At 39.1% G+C, this 17,866-nt stretch overlaps 3 protein-coding genes and 1 pseudogene across 3 annotated transcripts; all 4 read left to right on the top strand.

The window, feature by feature from the left end:
* Positions 1 to 6,021: 6,021 nt before the first annotated feature.
* LOC112166517 lies at positions 6,022 to 10,011 on the top strand (annotated as a pseudogene).
* A 1,128-nt stretch (positions 10,012 to 11,139) lies between these two features.
* LOC112168031 (G-type lectin S-receptor-like serine/threonine-protein kinase LECRK3) lies at positions 11,140 to 12,722 on the top strand. Its single transcript, XM_040506035.1, has 2 exons — positions 11,140 to 11,144; positions 11,267 to 12,722. The coding sequence occupies exons 1-2, from the start codon at positions 11,140 to 11,142 to the stop codon at positions 12,720 to 12,722; spliced, it is 1,461 nt and encodes a 486-aa protein (XP_040361969.1).
* A 223-nt stretch (positions 12,723 to 12,945) lies between these two features.
* On the top strand, positions 12,946 to 15,182 carry LOC112202663 (G-type lectin S-receptor-like serine/threonine-protein kinase LECRK3). The gene has a single exon (XM_040505366.1). It carries the CDS (start codon positions 14,110 to 14,112, stop codon positions 15,034 to 15,036), a length of 927 nt encoding a protein of 308 aa, XP_040361300.1. The 5' UTR covers positions 12,946 to 14,109; the 3' UTR covers positions 15,037 to 15,182.
* A 1,633-nt stretch (positions 15,183 to 16,815) lies between these two features.
* Positions 16,816 to 17,577, top strand: LOC112202664 (G-type lectin S-receptor-like serine/threonine-protein kinase RLK1). Its single transcript, XM_040506034.1, has one exon. It carries the CDS (start codon positions 16,816 to 16,818, stop codon positions 17,575 to 17,577), a length of 762 nt encoding a protein of 253 aa, XP_040361968.1.
* The last annotated feature ends 289 nt before the right edge of the window (positions 17,578 to 17,866 follow it).

The raw sequence follows: 17,866 nt of genomic DNA, 5'->3' as shown, positions 1-17,866 counted from the left end.
GTACTTGGTACCTCGACCTAGAAATTGCAATATCATAGGAACTAAGTGGATCTTTAGAAACAAAAGTGATGAAAAGGGTAATGTGGTTAGAAATAAAGCTAGGCTTGTGGCTCAGGGATATTCACAGGTCGAAGGCCTTGATTTTGATGAAACTTTTGCTCCTGTTGCAAGACTAGAATCTATAAGATTACTCTTGTCTGTGGCCTGTCATCTTAAGTTTCAACTGTTTCAAATGGATGTCAAAACTGCGTTTCTAAATGGTATTTTACAAGAGGAAGTATATGTGGAACAACCTCAAGGTTTTACAGATCCACATCATTCAGATCATGTGTATAGGCCTGAGAAAGCTCTGTATGGACTGAAACAGGCTCCTCGTGCTTGGTATGAAAGGCTTTCAAATTATCTTGTGAACAAAGGATATTCTAGGGGTTCCATTGATAAGACCTTATTCGTCAAACATAAAAACAATGATATTATTATTGCTCAAGTATATGTTGATGACATTGTCTTTGGTTCCACATCTAAATATCTTGTAAAAGAATTTCAATCTGTCATGGAAAATGAATTTGAAATGAGCATGTGTGGTGAGCTAACCTTTTTCCTTGGGCTGCAAGTAAAGCAACTTGATGCAGGTATTTTTCTCTCTCAAACCAAATATGCTGAAAATCTCATCAAGAAATTTGGTCTTAAATCCAAGAAAGTGGTTAATAATCCCATGAGTACCACTACAAAGTTGAATGAAGATCAGGATGGGAAACCTGTTGACTCCACAATCTATAGAAGCATGATTGGTAGTTTGTTATATCTTACTGCAAGTCGACCTGATATTTCCTACAGTGTGGGAGTATGTGCTCGTTTTCAAGCTAATCCTAAGGAGTCCCACTTAGAAGCTGTCAAAAGGATCATCCGATATATTGCTGGCATAGTTAACTGTGAAATCTTCTATACCTTTGACACTAATGTGGAAATTGCAGGATATTCTGATGCTGACTGGGGAGGAAACTTAAAGGACAGAAAAAGTACTTTAGGGGGATGTTTCTTCATTGGAAACAATCTGGTTGCCTGGCACAACAAGAAGCAAAATTGCATCTCTCTATCTACTGTAGAAGCTGAGTATGTTGCAGCTGGAAGTTGCTGCACCCAAATGCTTTGGATGAAGCAAATGCTCCATGATTACGGCATCAATCAAGGTAAGTTGTCTATCTTTTGTGATAATACCAGTGCTATCAATATCACCAAAAATCCTGTTCAACACTCTCGAACAAAGCACATTGATCTTCGATATCATTTTATTCGGGATTTGGTTGAACAAAACATTCTTGAATTAAGCTTTGTGCCCACTGACAATCAACTTGCTGATTTGTTTACTAAGCCCCTTGACACTGCTAGGTTTGAGATGTTGAGAAATGCTCTTGGGATATGTTCTAAGCACTAAGGCACAAGAATGACTGTCCACTGTCGTGTGAGAAAATTTGTGATCTTAGTATCCCTTGACCACAGTCACTAGTGAACTGTACATACTTTCCACTATGTATTCTTTGTTTACATGCCTTATTCTGGACAAAAAAAATTGTTGTGTACTCATGTTTCGTATCTTATTCAGAAAATTCTCATATGCACTTACACTAATAACATATGTGGTGGCCTCCTCCTTGTTTACTGTCTAGAGAGATTCGGTGAAATAAGTGAACTACTTGAATTGCTCAAATGATCCCTTCCCTCTTCTCAAAGTAATCAGGTCCTAGTTGTGGTGAACTTTCTAGGATTTGTAAGAAACGAGAATGGATAACTACATCCCATCTCTCTAAGTAATCAGGCCTTAGTTGTGGTGAACTTTCTAAGGTTTGCAAGAAACGAGTCGGTGAGTGATATTTGCACATAACATAAAATATGCAGACAACTACTCGAGACTCTCTCTATGGAGCATCCTTGTTATGTTTAGTACCCTAAGAATATTTGTTCTGGGAGTTGCTGAGAAGAGTCTTGTTACATGAGTACTACTTGTCACTAAATAAAAGCGGTCTATGACCTCAATAAAATACGTGCTTAGGAACAATGATTCCTCCCCCTAATAAGGTGATCTCATGCGTGTAGTTCATATGTTTTGATCTCCTATTTCACTCTTTCTCTCTGTCACTAAACGTGGTTCTAAGCCCCACTTACTGGTTATACTCACTTTTATCACAGAGTTACTCTCTAAGGTCTGAATATGAGTACCAATTCTCTTTGTTGATAGAATAAATCATGTTCCATACTCTGAACTATGTTCACTTCACTACATGATTTGTGCTATCTGTGATTAAACTATGCTATTTTTTTCTCTCTTCTATATGACCTATGCATTCAGTGTCTTAATTCTTAGCAAAGGAAACGATCATCTGATATAATTGCCGATTCTACGATTGTCTTTTGTCTCTTCGTTTCCTTCCTTGATGGCCATCTGACTGTATTTAATTTCCATAATGATTATGCCTACGTTGAGGGGGAGACGTTCTCTGCATGCGTACTTCTAGGAAAAATAAATTATCATAACTCTTCTCCCTTTTACGACGCTATTCCAATCGGTGTGCCTTTTGGTTTTCCCAAACCCTACCGGTTCTCTATATCTAGTCCCTTCTGTCTCTCGGATTTTATTCTTGTTTGTCTCAGTGTGCAGGTTATCTCTTCTGGTTCGCACTCATCATGCCGTCACCAACCTCACCAAGGAGATCCGGAACCTGCAGGGTCACCCTCCCGGGTTTGACGCTCCCGGTCCCTCCACCGCAGTTCCAACAGCCATCGCCCCTGCGGAGAGCTCAACTTCAATGGACAGTGAGGAATTTCAAGACCATGTCATCAAGCTTATGGAGGAAGTCGAAGGGCATTCCCATTCAAAGGGGGAGAAGTAAAGATTTTTCTTTGATATTTCTGTTTCTGCATGTTTTTAATTTTTGATGGACAAAAGTTTTTATTTATTTTGAAGTTGTAAGTGCATAAGCATAGTTGCTTTTGGGATGCTTTCTATTATTATTAAGTAACTTTATTTTGGCAACTTGGATGAGGAAAAGGATGGAAACTTATTCCTTTATCTAAGTAGCTCTTTGTTATGTATATGTCTGTTGAAATCTAACATGCAGGAATACCACGTTGAAAAATTGTCATGTGTTGAATGGGATTGCCCAAAGGGGGAGATTGTAAGTACTTGGACTACTCCCTTCAACACATGACTTTCCCAAGATCTCAAGGACAACAGACATGCAAAGAATTAGGAGCGTATCTCTCCTAATTGCTCGCAGAAACAAAGGAAATAAAGGAAGATCGCACAAAGAGAATTTCAAGGAAGCTATCTCACTGATCTTGAGATAAAGGTCTCTTTAATACATATCATATTTACATGATTCTAAATTGATATGCATTGATTTTAATTGATCTCAAAATCTCTTTTTATATGCATATCCGATTACATGCTCAAATCAGTTTTAAAACCCTTCCATGTTTATCTTATTCTGTTTTTAAGATACGATTTGTTTGAGGGGGAGTCTTGCTCCTATAAAAGGGTTTTCAAACTGATTCATCAGAGAGAGTTTTTGTTTTTGCATAAAATTGGTTTTTACTTGAACTACTGGTTTTGTTGTTCAAATCGGTCTTGGAAAACTCTCAGTATTTTTGTTTCATGTATTCCATTGCTTAATCAATCACTTGCATACTTCATTCTCAAGATCAGTGAGAAGATTGAGTACTAGGATGATTGAATACAGATTGGCTAGTAGTTGATGTTGAATAAATTAGAAGTTAGAACAGTTGTAAAACAAGTTAGCATCTGTTGCTAAGTGAAAGTGTTTGTTGTGAACAAACATTACTTGTATACTGTAAACTTGATTATTTCATATTGGATTGATTCTTCGTGTTGGTTACGTAAAAACCCACGCAGTGAAGTTTCCTCAGTGGAGAGGTTTACACTGCGTCAGCAATTTTTGTGTTTGCGTTATTTCATTTGTGTACTAGAATAGGGTCAGCTTTCAAACCCTATAATAATCGTTCCATCTTGTAAAAACAACTTATGTATCAAGCCAGTCTACCTTTCTATCAAACCAGTCTATTTGATGTAGGAAAAATGTCCATTTATTCAAATTTGAACTACATTAACCTCACTTACCCAAACATCTTATAAGATTGCCAACTTACCCAATAAATTATATATTTTTTGCCCTAATACTCAATTAAGTTATTTTTTATTGTTTATTGTTTATTTTTAGGACAATTTTGCCCTCTTCATTTGTCTCATATAGAGAGAGAGAGAGAGAGAGAGAGAGAGAGAGAGAGAGAGAGAGAGAGAGAGAGAGAGAGAGAGAGAGAGAGAGAGAGAGAGAGGGAGAGAGGGTGGAAGAGAGAGAAGTCATGTCAGTCGCCGGTTGCCGGAATCCGGTCTGATCGCCGGAATCCAGTCTCCGATTGCTGGAATCCAATCTCCGGTGACCGGTTGCCAATCGCCGGAATCCGATCTCCGATCACCGGTCACCGGAGATTATAGGTCACCAGAAAGGTCGCCGGAGATTATTATTACCCCCTAATAAAAACTTTATTGGGGGCCAATAATAGTAGTATTGCCCCCCAATAATAACATTATTGCCCTCCAATAAATAGAATTATTTCCCCCCAATAATAACACTATTGCCCCATTTAAATAAATTTAACCAAAGTAAAAATCTCATCTTATACTCCATATACCAAATTTAACAACCTAGGCAAAAATAACTCATCGAAAAAAAACAACATAGGCAAAAATATAGAGAGTCATGTGATACTAACTAAATAACTATGAATACGTGGAGCATCAGGACTGAAAACCCGTGTGCTTCCACCACCTCATATAAAGTATGCCTATCTTGTTTGAGAAAACAAAAAAAGTATATATATATATATATATATATATATATATATATATATAATGGCCAGAAGCTAACATGCTTGCTTGGTTCTCTGTCTTTGCTTCATTAAGAGTTGTTTTCCTTTCTCTTTCAAGTTGAGCTTGAACATCCTCAAGCAACTTCTTCCGACCTTCCACTATCAGCCATTCTACTTGGAACTTTGACTCTATCAGAACTCAACCTCTACTGTTTCTCTGTCAGCAGTCTCTTCCTCTTAACCTTTTTAGCTCTATCTCCAGTAGTAGACTAAAAGTGACACCACACTGAAAATGCAAGATAATTGAAGTAACTACCATCACAATCACCGCCGGACCCTCCAAACTCAAACTTGGACACCGAAAATCTAGAACTAGTGCGTTTCTTGACGCCGACGACCCGGGATCTCTACCTAACGCTGGGGACATAGATCTCTAGTGTTTTTCCTTCTCCAAAACGGTCTCCTTCTCTAACGCGACCTCTCGCATGAGGAAATGGATTCGCAAATGCGGCGGCGTAAATCTACAAGTACGCCGTAGCGTCGTCAGAGCTGTTGAAGCAACTCGAGACTGACGGGAAGGCCGTCGGAGGAAAGCTACTTGCCAGAGGCTGTACTCAGCTAGGAGCGACGACGATCTGGTTTGGGAGGAGACACAAGTATAGATCCAGAGGTCAATGGCAGTGAGAGAGTGGCTAGTAATTTTATAATTAAGCTTTATCTAAAACAGTTTTTTCTTTTAAATGGGGCAAGTAGGCACACTAATATCTTACTGGAGTAAGTGGGTTCATATTTACCCACTATCTATATACGACGTCATGGGTTCGAGTCACCATAGAGGTAAGAGTGAAATCATTTAATCATCTTTTTAAAAAATATTTGAAAAAAAAAGTGGGTTCATATTTACCCAAATTTAGGCATTTAGTCATGTTCCCTTTGATGTATCGGTACATTAAATAAACCGTAAACAAATCTGCTAATGTACCAGACAAAACTCAAAAATGAAAATCAAGCCAATTCAAGGCCCAAACCTACCGACCCAGCAAACCAAGCCGACTCAATAGGTCCATCCAGCCTAATCAAAAAAGGGCTTTATAGGTATTTCATTACTGTCACTAGTTGCCGCCTGGTTTGCTCAGAGTTCAGAGAAACCCAAAGTTACGTTCTTTATTTGATCGGAGAAACCACAATGTGAGAGAGGGTTCTTCTCTTCCATTGCTCTCTTGTACCATTGCAATGGCCTCCGGTTAGCTATCAATTCATATTCTTTATTTCATTGTCTCCATTTACATTCTTGCTATCTTGTATTAACTAAACCAAAGATAACAACTTTAGAGCTTCATGCTTATTGGGTATTTGATTTTCTTGCTATGAATGTGTTTTGTATTGGAATTTGAAGAAGGGTAAGTTAGTGCTGATCTGGGTTGATGTGGGTTTAGGATGAGTTTTGGTTTTGGGTTAGTTTCTGTAGTGATCATGAGGGCTTCTCTCTGTCAAGTTAGTTTTTTAAGCTAAAATTCTCAGCTTGAATTCCTTATCTGTAATAGAGTGTTGATTATCTTTATAAAATTTTAGACAAGTGTGAGGGAGTTCTTATCATATTGTAGTCTGTTGAAATTTTGGTATTATGAATCTTATTTTATGTAGTATTAGATGATCTTCATTAGTAGATTACATATGTATCAAGGACAAATGATAATTAGGTCGTATCTGGTCCGTCTCAGTAGCCACTAGCTACAATTTGGCTTTGTCTTTGATAGATACTCTCTTGTCTTCGCATAATGCAAGTAGTTTTTTACATTTTTAATCAGTTTCTATATCTACTTGACTAACTTTACATTGGTGATTTCATCTGGCCATCTTCGGATGTTTTAAATTACAAAAACTCAGTTCATACTGGAAAATTCTCAGTCTGTCTTTGTTGTGGTTGTGTTAGGGTGCACAAAACTACAATCATGGCTTGCATACTTGCGTATTTAAGAAGCCAGGTTCATGCAACAGGCGTGAAATTTGTTCCATTATGACAGAGTCTAGCAGCATTTATAAAATGGTATACTTGATCTTGGTCGGTCATATTAGGCCTTTGAGTCGTACTCGTCAACTCTGATATTCTAAGAGTAAAGTTTATCCTTTCCCCATGATCATGTCATAGTCTACTTGAAATCTTGAATTTAATTACATCGCTTTTGAAGAGGTGATTTAGAGTTTTGTTGCAAATCCTCCCATGCCACCTGTTATACAATATTATAAGGTCAGTTTAACCTCTTCTGTATATAGTCTCAGAACTTGGTCTATCTGGACTCTTACTTTTCCACCATTCCTTAACCACATTGGTGGTTGCAACTGGCAATGGCTTTTATTGTATGTTCGTTTTTGCTTTCTTCATTGCTTCTGCTACCAATGTATGTGCTTGCACAAACTAATGGTAGCATAGCTCTGGGTGCTTCTCTCTCCACAGCAGGTAGTACTTCATGGCTTTCTCTCTCAGGTGGTTTTGCCTTTGGGTTTCGGCAGCTTGAAAACAATGATCTTTTCTTGCTTTCTATATGGTTTGCCAATATACCAGACAAAACCATAGTTTGGTATGCAAATGGGGATAAACCTGCACCTAATGGTTCAGTTGTGAATTTGACTGCTAACAGTGGGCTAGTTCTTACAAGTCCTCAGGGCGAGCAGTTATGGAAATCCAATCAAACCATTGCTGGCGTTGTTGCTCATGGGGTTATGAACGATACAGGTAACTTTGTTCTGGAAAACGAGCAGTCAGCAAAGTTATGGGAGACGTTCAAGAATGCTACCGATACCATGTTGCCTGGGCAAATATTGGAAAGAGGACGGAAGCTTTCTTCTCGAAATTCAGAGACTGACTATTCGAGTGGACACTTCCAGCTAGATTTTCAAGATGATGGGAATCTTGTGCTTAGTGGGCAAAGACCTTTTTATTCAACCAAGACTACCACAGGGAGTATTCCAGGTAGTGAAGGTCTACAGTTGGTTTTCAATGACTCAGGTAGCTTCTATATTCTGGGACTGAATGGTGGATATTATACTTTCACAGCAGAGGAACGTGCAGCAAGGGACTACTATCTCCGGACAACTGTCAGCTTTGATGGGGTTTTGGCTCAGTATTTCCTCCCAAAGACTTCTGTTGGCAACATAAGCTGGGTTCCTCTTTGGTCGGAGCCATCAAATATTTGCCAAAAAATTAATGCTGATTCAGGTCCTAGTATTTGTGGGTACAACAATATCTGCACTTACAAAGAAGATGAGAGTCCCAACTGTGAATGCCCGACAGGATACTCTTTACTTGATCCAGATGATCCATATGGGAGCTGCTATCCAGCTTTCAAACAAGGCTGTGAAAATGAGCCTAGTTATGCACAAGATATGTATGATGTTCAGGTGCTAGAAAATACTGATTGGCTTAGCTCCAGTTATATGCAGTTAAATGATACTACTGCTGACACATGCAGTCAATCTTGCTTGCAAGATTGTTTATGTGCTGTTGCTGTTTACAGCAATCAAACCTGTCATAAAAAGAAGTTTCCACTCTTATATGGGAGAGAAGACAACAACTTGAATGCAACAACCTTCATCAAATTGACGACCATTAAGAAGAAGAAGAGCGGAACCACTTTGGTACATGGGGGATCAGTTCTTCTCGGCACCTCTGTCTTTGTTATTTTTATGTTAGGTGCTGCAGTTTGTCTGGGACTTTTCTTCAGTTTCCGGAATAAACATGCAAGGTTTCCACAAAATGACTTGGACACAAATTTGCACTCTTTTAGTCACAAAGAGCTCGAAGAAGCAACAAATGGATTCAATGAAGAATTAGGGAAGGGTTCTTTTGGAGTTGTTTACTAAGGGATAATACAAATTGGTTCGGGCGTCCAAGTGGCAGTGAAGAAGCTCAACTGTTGGATACAAGATGGTGAGAAGGAATTCAAGACAGAACTGAACATAATTGGTCGGACACATCACAAGAATCTGGTTCACCTGGTTGGATATTGTGATGAGGGACAACAGCGATCACTTGTATATGAATTCTTGAGCAATGGAACATTAGCAGGCTTCCTTTTTGGTGATGACAAACCCAGTTGAAGGCAATGAATGGAAATTGCTTATGGTGTTGCCAAAGGGCTTCTGTACTTGCATGAAGAGTGTACCACCCAAATCATCCATTGTGATATAAAGCCTCAGAACATTCTTCTTGATGATAATTACAATGCTCGGATCTCTGATTTCGGCTTGGCAAAACTTTTGATGACGAATCAGAGCAAGACGCATACTGCCATTAGAGGAACAAAAGGTTATGTTGCACCTGAGTGGTTTAGGAACATGGCAATCACTACCAAAGTTGATGTGTATTGCTTTGGTGTGGTGCTGCTAGAGATCATTTGTTGTAGGAGAAGTGTTGATATGGATAATGATTATGAAGAAACAGCAATTTTAATGGATTGGGTTTATGATTGCTACCGAGAAGGATTATTGGAGGCTATTCTGGATCACAAAGTTGATGCCTTGGATTATGAAATGAAGCTAGAAGAGACTGTCATGATTGCTCTTTGGTGTATTCAAGAAGACCCATCTCTTCGACCCACAATGAGGAAGGTTGTGCAGATGCTTGAAGGAGTAGTGGAAGTACATGTTCCACCGTGTCCATCCCCATATAATAAATCGGCATGAAACTTGTTTGGTTTGTGTGGCACTCAAAGATTTACAGCCAGTACTAGCTAGTTTTTCATGTTTATATACTCTGTATTTTTGTCTCTCTGTGCGCTTGGATTTTGTTTGTCCTTCATCATAAGAGATCTTTATGATTTCATTAGGTATAATAAGGTGTGTTTCTAAAACTAGAAATTAGCTTGTGGGTTTTTATTAGAAATTAGATTGTGGATTTTCATTAGAAATTAGCATATACCTTCAGTTTCATGTTGAGGTTGCTATTTTAATGTGTGGGCTCGTTCACTGTTTCAATTGTTACATTTTCCTTTTAGTGTGTAAAGTTTTGCTTTCAATGAAAGCACTTGTGGAATGACCGAGCAGAGTATATTTTCTAAGACAGATAAACTAAATACTAAACACCATTAGTCATATGAAATAATTAAGTAACAAAACAGCCGGCAGTTTTTGCCGTATTATATCATTTTGCAGATCAACACAAATAAGAGACAGCCCTTGAGAATTTGAACAAAGCCATCGAAACATTGCTCTTTCAGTTGCTCATATTGTCTGGGACACTCGAACACAATAAATGCCGCCGCAGCATCAACTATTCATTAGTAACACGAAGATATGAAAAATGGTAGAAACAAGAAGCCGTAAAATAAGTCTCGGTGATCTCGGATTTTAATGTACTTTCGATGACTTTAATGTACTTCGATGAATACAATGGATCATATTAGATATAAGAATGTATTGCTGATGTTCATAACCTCATACACTGTTCACAAATCACAATTACTTCAAGCTTTTGAACCATGGCTTTTGAAATACCTTATTCTTTATGCTTTCTGTTTGTCCTGCTACAGCTTCCCTTTTCCACCATTGCTCAAAGTTACAATAATATATCTTTTGGCTCTTACCTTACTGCACAGGAGGATAACCTTTCCTGGGCCTCACCGTCTGGGGAGTTTGCGTTCGGCTTCCAAAAAGTTGGCAATGCCGGCTTCTTACTAGCCATCTGGTTTGACAAAATACCTGAAAGGACTATAGTCTGGTCAGCCAATCGCAATAATCCAGTGCAACAAGGATCGAGAGTTGAATTCTCTGCAGAAGGCAAGCTTACTCTCACTGATATTGGAACAGGCAAACCAACAAACATTGCTGATGGTCAGTCTACATATACTGGAGTCGCCTATGCTGCCATGCTGGACACAGGAAATTTCGTTCTGGCAACCCGAAATTCAACCTATTTGTGGCAGAGTTTTGATCATCCAACCGATACCATCCTTCCCACACAGACCCTTAATCTAAACAGCAGTCTCTTTGCCCAACTTACAGCAACAAATTACTCAGAAGGAAGATTCAAGTTTACTCTAGAGTACGGTGGAAGTCTTACGCTTTATACAGTGAATTATCCATTGAAGAGTCCTAATTTTCTCTACTGGTCAATTGAAACTGGTAGTGGCTTTCAGGTCATCTTCAACCAATCTGGCTCTATTTACCTCATAGCACAGAACGGAAGCACACTTCATGTGGTCTTAGAAGATCCAGTTTCCACTCAAGACGTCTACCAGAGAGCAACTCTTGACTATGATGGAGTTTTGAGGCACTATATCCACGAGAAAAGCACCGACTCTTGGTCCACTTTTACCTTCATACCTCCAAATATTTGCACAGCAATTGTGGAATATACAGGTGGTGGTGCATGTGGGTTTAACAGTTTATGTACACATGATGAGGATGCAGCTCATACTAGTTGCTCATGCCCTCTGGGTTACATCCCCATTGACCAAGATGATGAGAGGAACGGGTGCACGCAAAACTTTTTTCCCCAAAGTTGTGATAAAGCCTCATCAGAAACAGAACACTTTGAATTTCAAGAGCTTCAATTCACTGATTGGCCTGGTGGAGATTATGAGCATTTCCAGCCATTTAATAAGGAACAGTGCAAGCAAAGTTGCTTAGCCGATTGTTTCTGTGCCATTGCCATTTTCAATGAAGGAAGTGCTGATTGTTGGAAGAAGCGAATACCTCTTTCAAATGGGAAGATCAACGACGATGTTAAGGGGTTAGCTCTGGTGAAAATAAGGAAAGACACTTCTACATCAGCAAAAGAAAAAGGTAGTCTAGTTCGGCTCATCATTGGTGCAGTGATCATCCTAGTATTAAACAACTTGGTTGTTTCTATAATAACCTATCTGGTTACTTCTCATGCACAAGTGAATCCACTTAATCCTGTGGTTCGAGTCATGAATCTGAAATGTTTCACTTTCATGGAGCTAAAAGAAGCCACCAACGGATTCGAGGAAGAGCTCGGTCGTGGTGCTTTTGCAACTGTTTTCAAAGGAGTTTTAGCATCAGATAACGGGAAGTTCATTGCTGTCAAAAGATTGAACGCTGTGGTCAAAGAAAATGATTTGGAATTCAAAGCTGAAGTGAGCGCAATTGGCAGAACAAATCACAGAAATTTAGTCCAACTACTCGGATTTTGTAATGAGGGGCAACACCAGCTTCTTGTGTATGAGTACATGAGCAATGGCTCTCTAGCAACCTTCCTCTTCGGAGAGTCAAGACCAAACTGGAATACAAGAAAAAAAATTGCCTTAGGAACTGCAAGAGGGCTCTTGTATTTGCATGAGGAGTGCAGCAGCCAAATCATACATTGTGACATTAAGCCTCAAAACATTCTTCTCGACAATTCTTTCACAGCAAGAATAGCCGACTTTGGAGTATCCAAGCTTTTGAAATCTGACCAAACTCGAACAACTACTAGAATCAGAGGCACAAAAGGTTATGTTGCTCCTGAATGGTTCAAAAGTTTGCCTGTCACAGTGAAGGTTGATGTTTATAGCTACGGCATGGTGTTGTTGGAGATTGTTTGCTGCAGGAAAAACTACGAACCAGAAGCACCAGCTGAAGATCAAATGATATTAGCCGATTGGGCATACGATTGCTATAAGCAAAAGAAACTGCATCTGTTGTGGCAGAATGTAGGGGACGATCAGGAAATGGATGGCATCGAAAAGTTGGAAAAGTATTTGATGATTGCATTTTGGTGCATTCAAGAGGATCCATCAGTAAGGCCTACCATAAAGAAAGTGACACAGATGCTCGAAGGGACTGTTGAAATCTCGGTGCCTCCAAATCTGTCCTCATTATATGTTCAATATAAGTGATCGATCACATTTATCCATTGATTTCTGGATAGCAGAACATTCTGTGTGTTCAATAATCAAAGAGTCAACAACATATACATGGTAACAATTTTGTACTCTCTAAACAAAGTTTATAGGGTATATGAATATTTAAAGCAATATACTAGCAGGCATAAAAAGCAAATCATCCAATGTGACATAAACCCTCAGAACATACTTCGTGAAAATAGAGACCCCCCGGCCGATGATCAGGGTCCAGATCCTCGGAAGCCCAAACTACAAAAATTGACAAGCTGCCATAAAAAGCAAAAGGCCCAACTTCACAGACCCAATAAAGTAAATCCAATAGGCTTTCTCCACTGTCATTAGTTGCCGGTTTATTCAGACTTCAGAGTTTAGACTTCAGCGAAAACCGAAGTTACGTTCTTTATTTCACCGGAGAAACCAGAATGGGAGAGAAGACTCTTCTCTTCCATTACTCTCTTGCACCATTGCAATGGACTCCGGTTAGCTATCAATTCATATTCTTTATTTCATTGTCTTTACTATCTTGAATTAACTAAACCAAAGATAACAACTTTAGAGCTTCATGCTTATTGGGTATTTGATTTTCTTGGTATTAATGGGTTTTGTGGTGATATTTGAAGAAGGGTAAGATAGCTGTGAGCTGGGTTTAGGATGAGTTTTGGTTTTGGGTTAGTTTCTATACTGATCGAGTTTAGTGTTTTAAGCTGAAATTCTCAAGCTGTGTCGCTGAGAATGAGAATGAACAAAAGAGATAGAAGATTGTTGATTATCATTATAAAATTGTGGACAAGTGTATGAGAGCTCTTATCATATTATAAGTCTGTTGGAATTTTGGTATTATGTGTCTTATTCTATGTAGTATGAGAGGATCTTCATCAGTCGATTACATCTGTATCGAGACAAATGATAATTAGCTGGTTCTCAGTAGCCACTAGCTACAAATTAGACTTCGTCTTTGATAGATTCCCAAAGTTGTGATAAAGCCTCATCAGAAACAGAACACTTTGAATTTCAAGAGCTTCAATTCACTGATTGGCCTGGTGGAGATTATGAGCATTTCCAGCCATTTAATAAGGAACAGTGCAAGCAAAGCTGCTTAGCCGATTGTTTCTGTGCCATTGCCATTTTCAATGAAGTAAATAGTGATTGTTGGAAGAAGGGAATCCCTCTTTTTAACGGGAGGATAAACAAAGATGTTGGAGTAGCTCTGGTGAAAATAAGGAAAGACACTTTGACACCAGCAAAAGAAAAAGACAGTCTAACTCTGCTCATCATCGCAGCAGTGATCATTTTAATATCAACCAACTTGGTTGTTTTTATAATAACCCATCTGGTTACCTCTCATGCGAAGGTGAATCGACTTAATCCTGTGGTTCAAGGCATGAATCTGAAATGTTTCACTTTCATGGAGCTAAAAGAAGCCACCAACGGATTCAAGGAAGTGCTAGGTTGTGGTGCTTTTGCAACTGTTTTCAAAGGAGTTTTAGCATCTGATAACGGGAAGTTCATTGCTGTCAAAAGATTGAACACTGTGGTCAAAGAAAATGATTTGGAATTCAAAGCTGAAGTGAGCGCAATTGGTGGAACAAATCACAGAAATTTAGTCCAACTACTCGGATTTTGTAATGAGGGGCAACACCAGCTTCTTGTGTATGAGTACATTAGCAATGGCTCTCTAGCAACCTTCCTTTTCGGAGAGTCAAGACCAATCTGGAATACAAGAAAAAAAATTGCCTTAAGAACTGCAAGAGGGCTCTTGTATTTGCACGAGGAGTGCAGCAGCCAAATCATACATTGTGACATTAAGCCTCAAAACATTCTTCTCGACGATTCTTTCACAGCAAGAATAGCTGACTTTGGAGTAGCCAAGCTTTTGAAATCTGACCAAACTCGAACAACTACTAGAATCAGAGGCACAAAAGGTTATGTCGCTCCTGAATGGTTCAAAAGTTTGCCTGTCACAGTGAAGGTTGATGTTTATAGCTACAGCATGGTGCTGTTGGAGATTGTTTGCTGCAGGAAAAACTATGAACCAGAAGCACCAGCTGAAGATCAAATGATATTAGCCGATTGGGCATACGATTGCTATAAGCAAAAGAAACTGCATCTGTTGTGGCAGAATGTAGGCGACGATCAGGAAATTGATGGCATCGAAAAGTTGGAAAAGTATTTGATGATTGCATTTTGGTGCATTCAAGAGGATCCATCAGCAAGACCTACCATAAAGAAAGTGACACAGATGCTCGAAGGGACAGTTGAAGTCTCAGTGCCTCCAAATCTGTCCTCATTATATGTTCAATATAAGTGATCACATTGATCCATTGATTTCTGGATAGCAGAACATTCAGTGTGTTCAATCATCAAAGAGTCAACAACATATACATGGTCGTAAAGATAGTACTTGATGTAACAAATTTGTACCCTATAAACAAAGTTAATATTTGAATGCTTAAAGCAATATACTAGCAGGTATTGGCACCAGGGACGATGACGTTTGCTAGTATATGAAAACTTGAGCAATGGCTCATTGGCTAGTTCTCCTTTTGCTGATACAATAACTAGTTGGAAGCAAAGAATTGAAATTGCAAATGGAGTTGCCAAAGGACTTCTATACTTGCACGAAGAATGCTGCACTCAAATCATTGGATGTGACATAAACCCTCAGGACATACTTCTTGAAAATAGAGACCATCCGCCAATGAGTCAGGGTCCAGATCCGCGGAAGCCCAAACCACAAAGTCGACAAGCTACCATAAGAAAGCAGAGGCCCAACTTCAGAGACCTAGTAAAGTAAACCACTGTCATTTATTGCCGGTTTGTTTAGAGTTCAGAGTTCAGAGAAACCCCAAAGTTACGTTCTTTATTTGACCGGAGAAACCAGAATGGGAAAGAGGACTGTTCTCTTCCATTACTCTCTTGCACCGTTGCAATGGACTCCGGTTAGCTATCAATTCATATTCTTTATTTCATTGTCTTTATTTATATTCTTGCTATCTTGTATTAGCGTACCAAAGAATCAAAGATAACAACTCTAGAGCTTCATGCTTATTGGGTATTTGATTTTCTTGGTATTAATGGGTTTTGTGGTGATATTTGAAGAAATGTAAGATAGTTATGAGCTGGGTTGATGTGGGTTTAGGATAAGTTCTGGTTTTGGGTTAGTTTCTATACTGATCAAGTTTAGTGTGTTAAAGCTGAAATTCTCAGCTTGAATTCCTTGTGTGTAGCTGAGAATGAGAATGAACAAAAGAGATAGAAGATTGCTGATTATCATTATAAAATTGTGGACAACTGTATGAGTGCTCTTATCATATTGTAAGTCTGTTGGAATTTTGGTATTATGAGTCTTATTTTATGTAGTAAGAAAGGATCCTCATTAGTCGATTACATATGTATCGAGACAAATGATAATTAGCTCGTACCTGGTCCTTCACAGTAGACACTAGCTACAAATTAGACTTTGTCTTTGATAGGATCTCTTTGGTCATCCCATAATGCAAGTAATTTCCTCCATTGTTAATGAGTTTCTATATCAACTTGACTAATTTTAGAATGGTGATTTCATCTTGCCATCTTCGGGTGTTTTAAATTTCTAAGGTCCCAGTTCATACTGGAAAATTCTCAGTCTTTCTTTGTTGTGTTAGGGTGCATGAAACTACAATCATGCGGTACATACTTGCTTGTTTAAGAAGCCAGGTTCACGCAACAGGCGTGAAACTTGTTCCATTATGAGTCTATAAGCATTCATAGAACAGTAAACATGACCTTGGCTGGCCAGATTACGCTTTTGAGTCGTTCTCGTCAACTCTGATATTCTAAGAGTATATTTAAGCGAGTTTATCCTTTCCCCATGATCATGTCTTCGTCTACTTGAAATCTTAAATATAATTACATCACTTTTGAAGAGGTGATGTAGACTTTCGTTGCAAATCTTCCACAGGTCACCGGTTGTACAATATTATAAGGTCAGTTTTTCCTCTTCTGTCTATATGGACTCATAACTTGGTCCGTCTGGACTCCTACTGTTCCACCATTCTTATGTTGTTTCTTGTTTAAATGGGGTAATTGCTTAACCACGTTGGTGGCAATGGCTTTTACTGTACGTTTGTTTCTGCTTTCTTCATTGCTTCTGCTACCAACTTATGTGCTTGCACAAACTAATGGGAGCATAGCTGTGGGTGCTTCTCTCTCCACAGCAGGAAACTCCTCATGGCTTTCTGCCTTTAGGTTCCAGCAACTTGAAAACAATAATCTTTTCTTGCTGTCTATATGGTTCGCCAAGATACCAGACAGAACCATAGTTTGGTATGCAAATGGGGATAAGCCTGCACCTAATGGTTTAGTTGTGACTTTGACTGCCAGCAGTGGGCTAGTTCTTACAAGTTGTCAGGGTGAGCAGTTATGGAAATCCAATCAAACCGTTGCTGGCGTTGTTGCTCATGGGGTTATGAATGATACAGGTAACTTTGTTATGGAAGACAAAAAGTCAGCAAAGTTATGGGAGCCATTCAAGAATCCTACTGATACCATGTTGCCTGGGCAAATAATGGAACGAGGAGGGAAACTTTCTTCTCGAAATTCAGAGACTGACTATTTGAGAAGATGCTTCCAGCTAGATTTTCATGATGATGGGAATCTTGTGTTTAGGGAGCAAAGACCTTTTTATTCAACCGCGACTACCACAGGGAGTGTTCCAGGTCATGAAGGTCTACAGTTGGTTTTCAATGATTCAGGTAACTTCTATATTCTGCGGGTGAATGGTGGACATTATCCTTTCACAACAGAGGAACTTGCAGGAAGGGACTACTATCTCCAGTCAACTCTCATCTTTGATGGCGTTTCGGCTTAATATTTCCTCCCAAAGACTTTCAGTGGCAATATAAGCTGGGTTCCTCTTTGGTCAGCACCACCAAATATTTGCCAAGAAATTAATGCTGATTCAGGTCCTAGTATTTGTGGATACAAAAGTATCTGCACTCTCGCAGCAGACAAGAGGCCCACCTGTTTATGCCCTCCAGGATACTCTTATCTGACCCATCCAGGAGCTGTCATCCAGATTTCAAACACGACTGTAAAAATGAGCTTAGTTATGCAGAAGATTTGTATGACGTTCAGGTGCTAGCAAACACTGATCGGCT

This window comes from Rosa chinensis, chromosome 5, assembly GCF_002994745.2.
Source record: "Rosa chinensis cultivar Old Blush chromosome 5, RchiOBHm-V2, whole genome shotgun sequence".
Taxonomy (NCBI): domain Eukaryota; kingdom Viridiplantae; phylum Streptophyta; class Magnoliopsida; order Rosales; family Rosaceae; genus Rosa; species Rosa chinensis.
The sequence above is the reverse complement of the archived record's forward strand: the minus strand, read 5'-3'. Positions and strand labels throughout refer to the sequence as shown.

Excerpts from the sequence above, each read along its gene's own strand:
- LOC112202663 (XM_040505366.1), top strand. The coding sequence starts at position 14,110 with ATGAATCTGAAATGTTTCACTTTCATGGAGCTAAAAGAAGCCACCAAC.
- LOC112202664 (XM_040506034.1), top strand. The coding sequence starts at position 16,816 with ATGGCTTTTACTGTACGTTTGTTTCTGCTTTCTTCATTGCTTCTGCTA.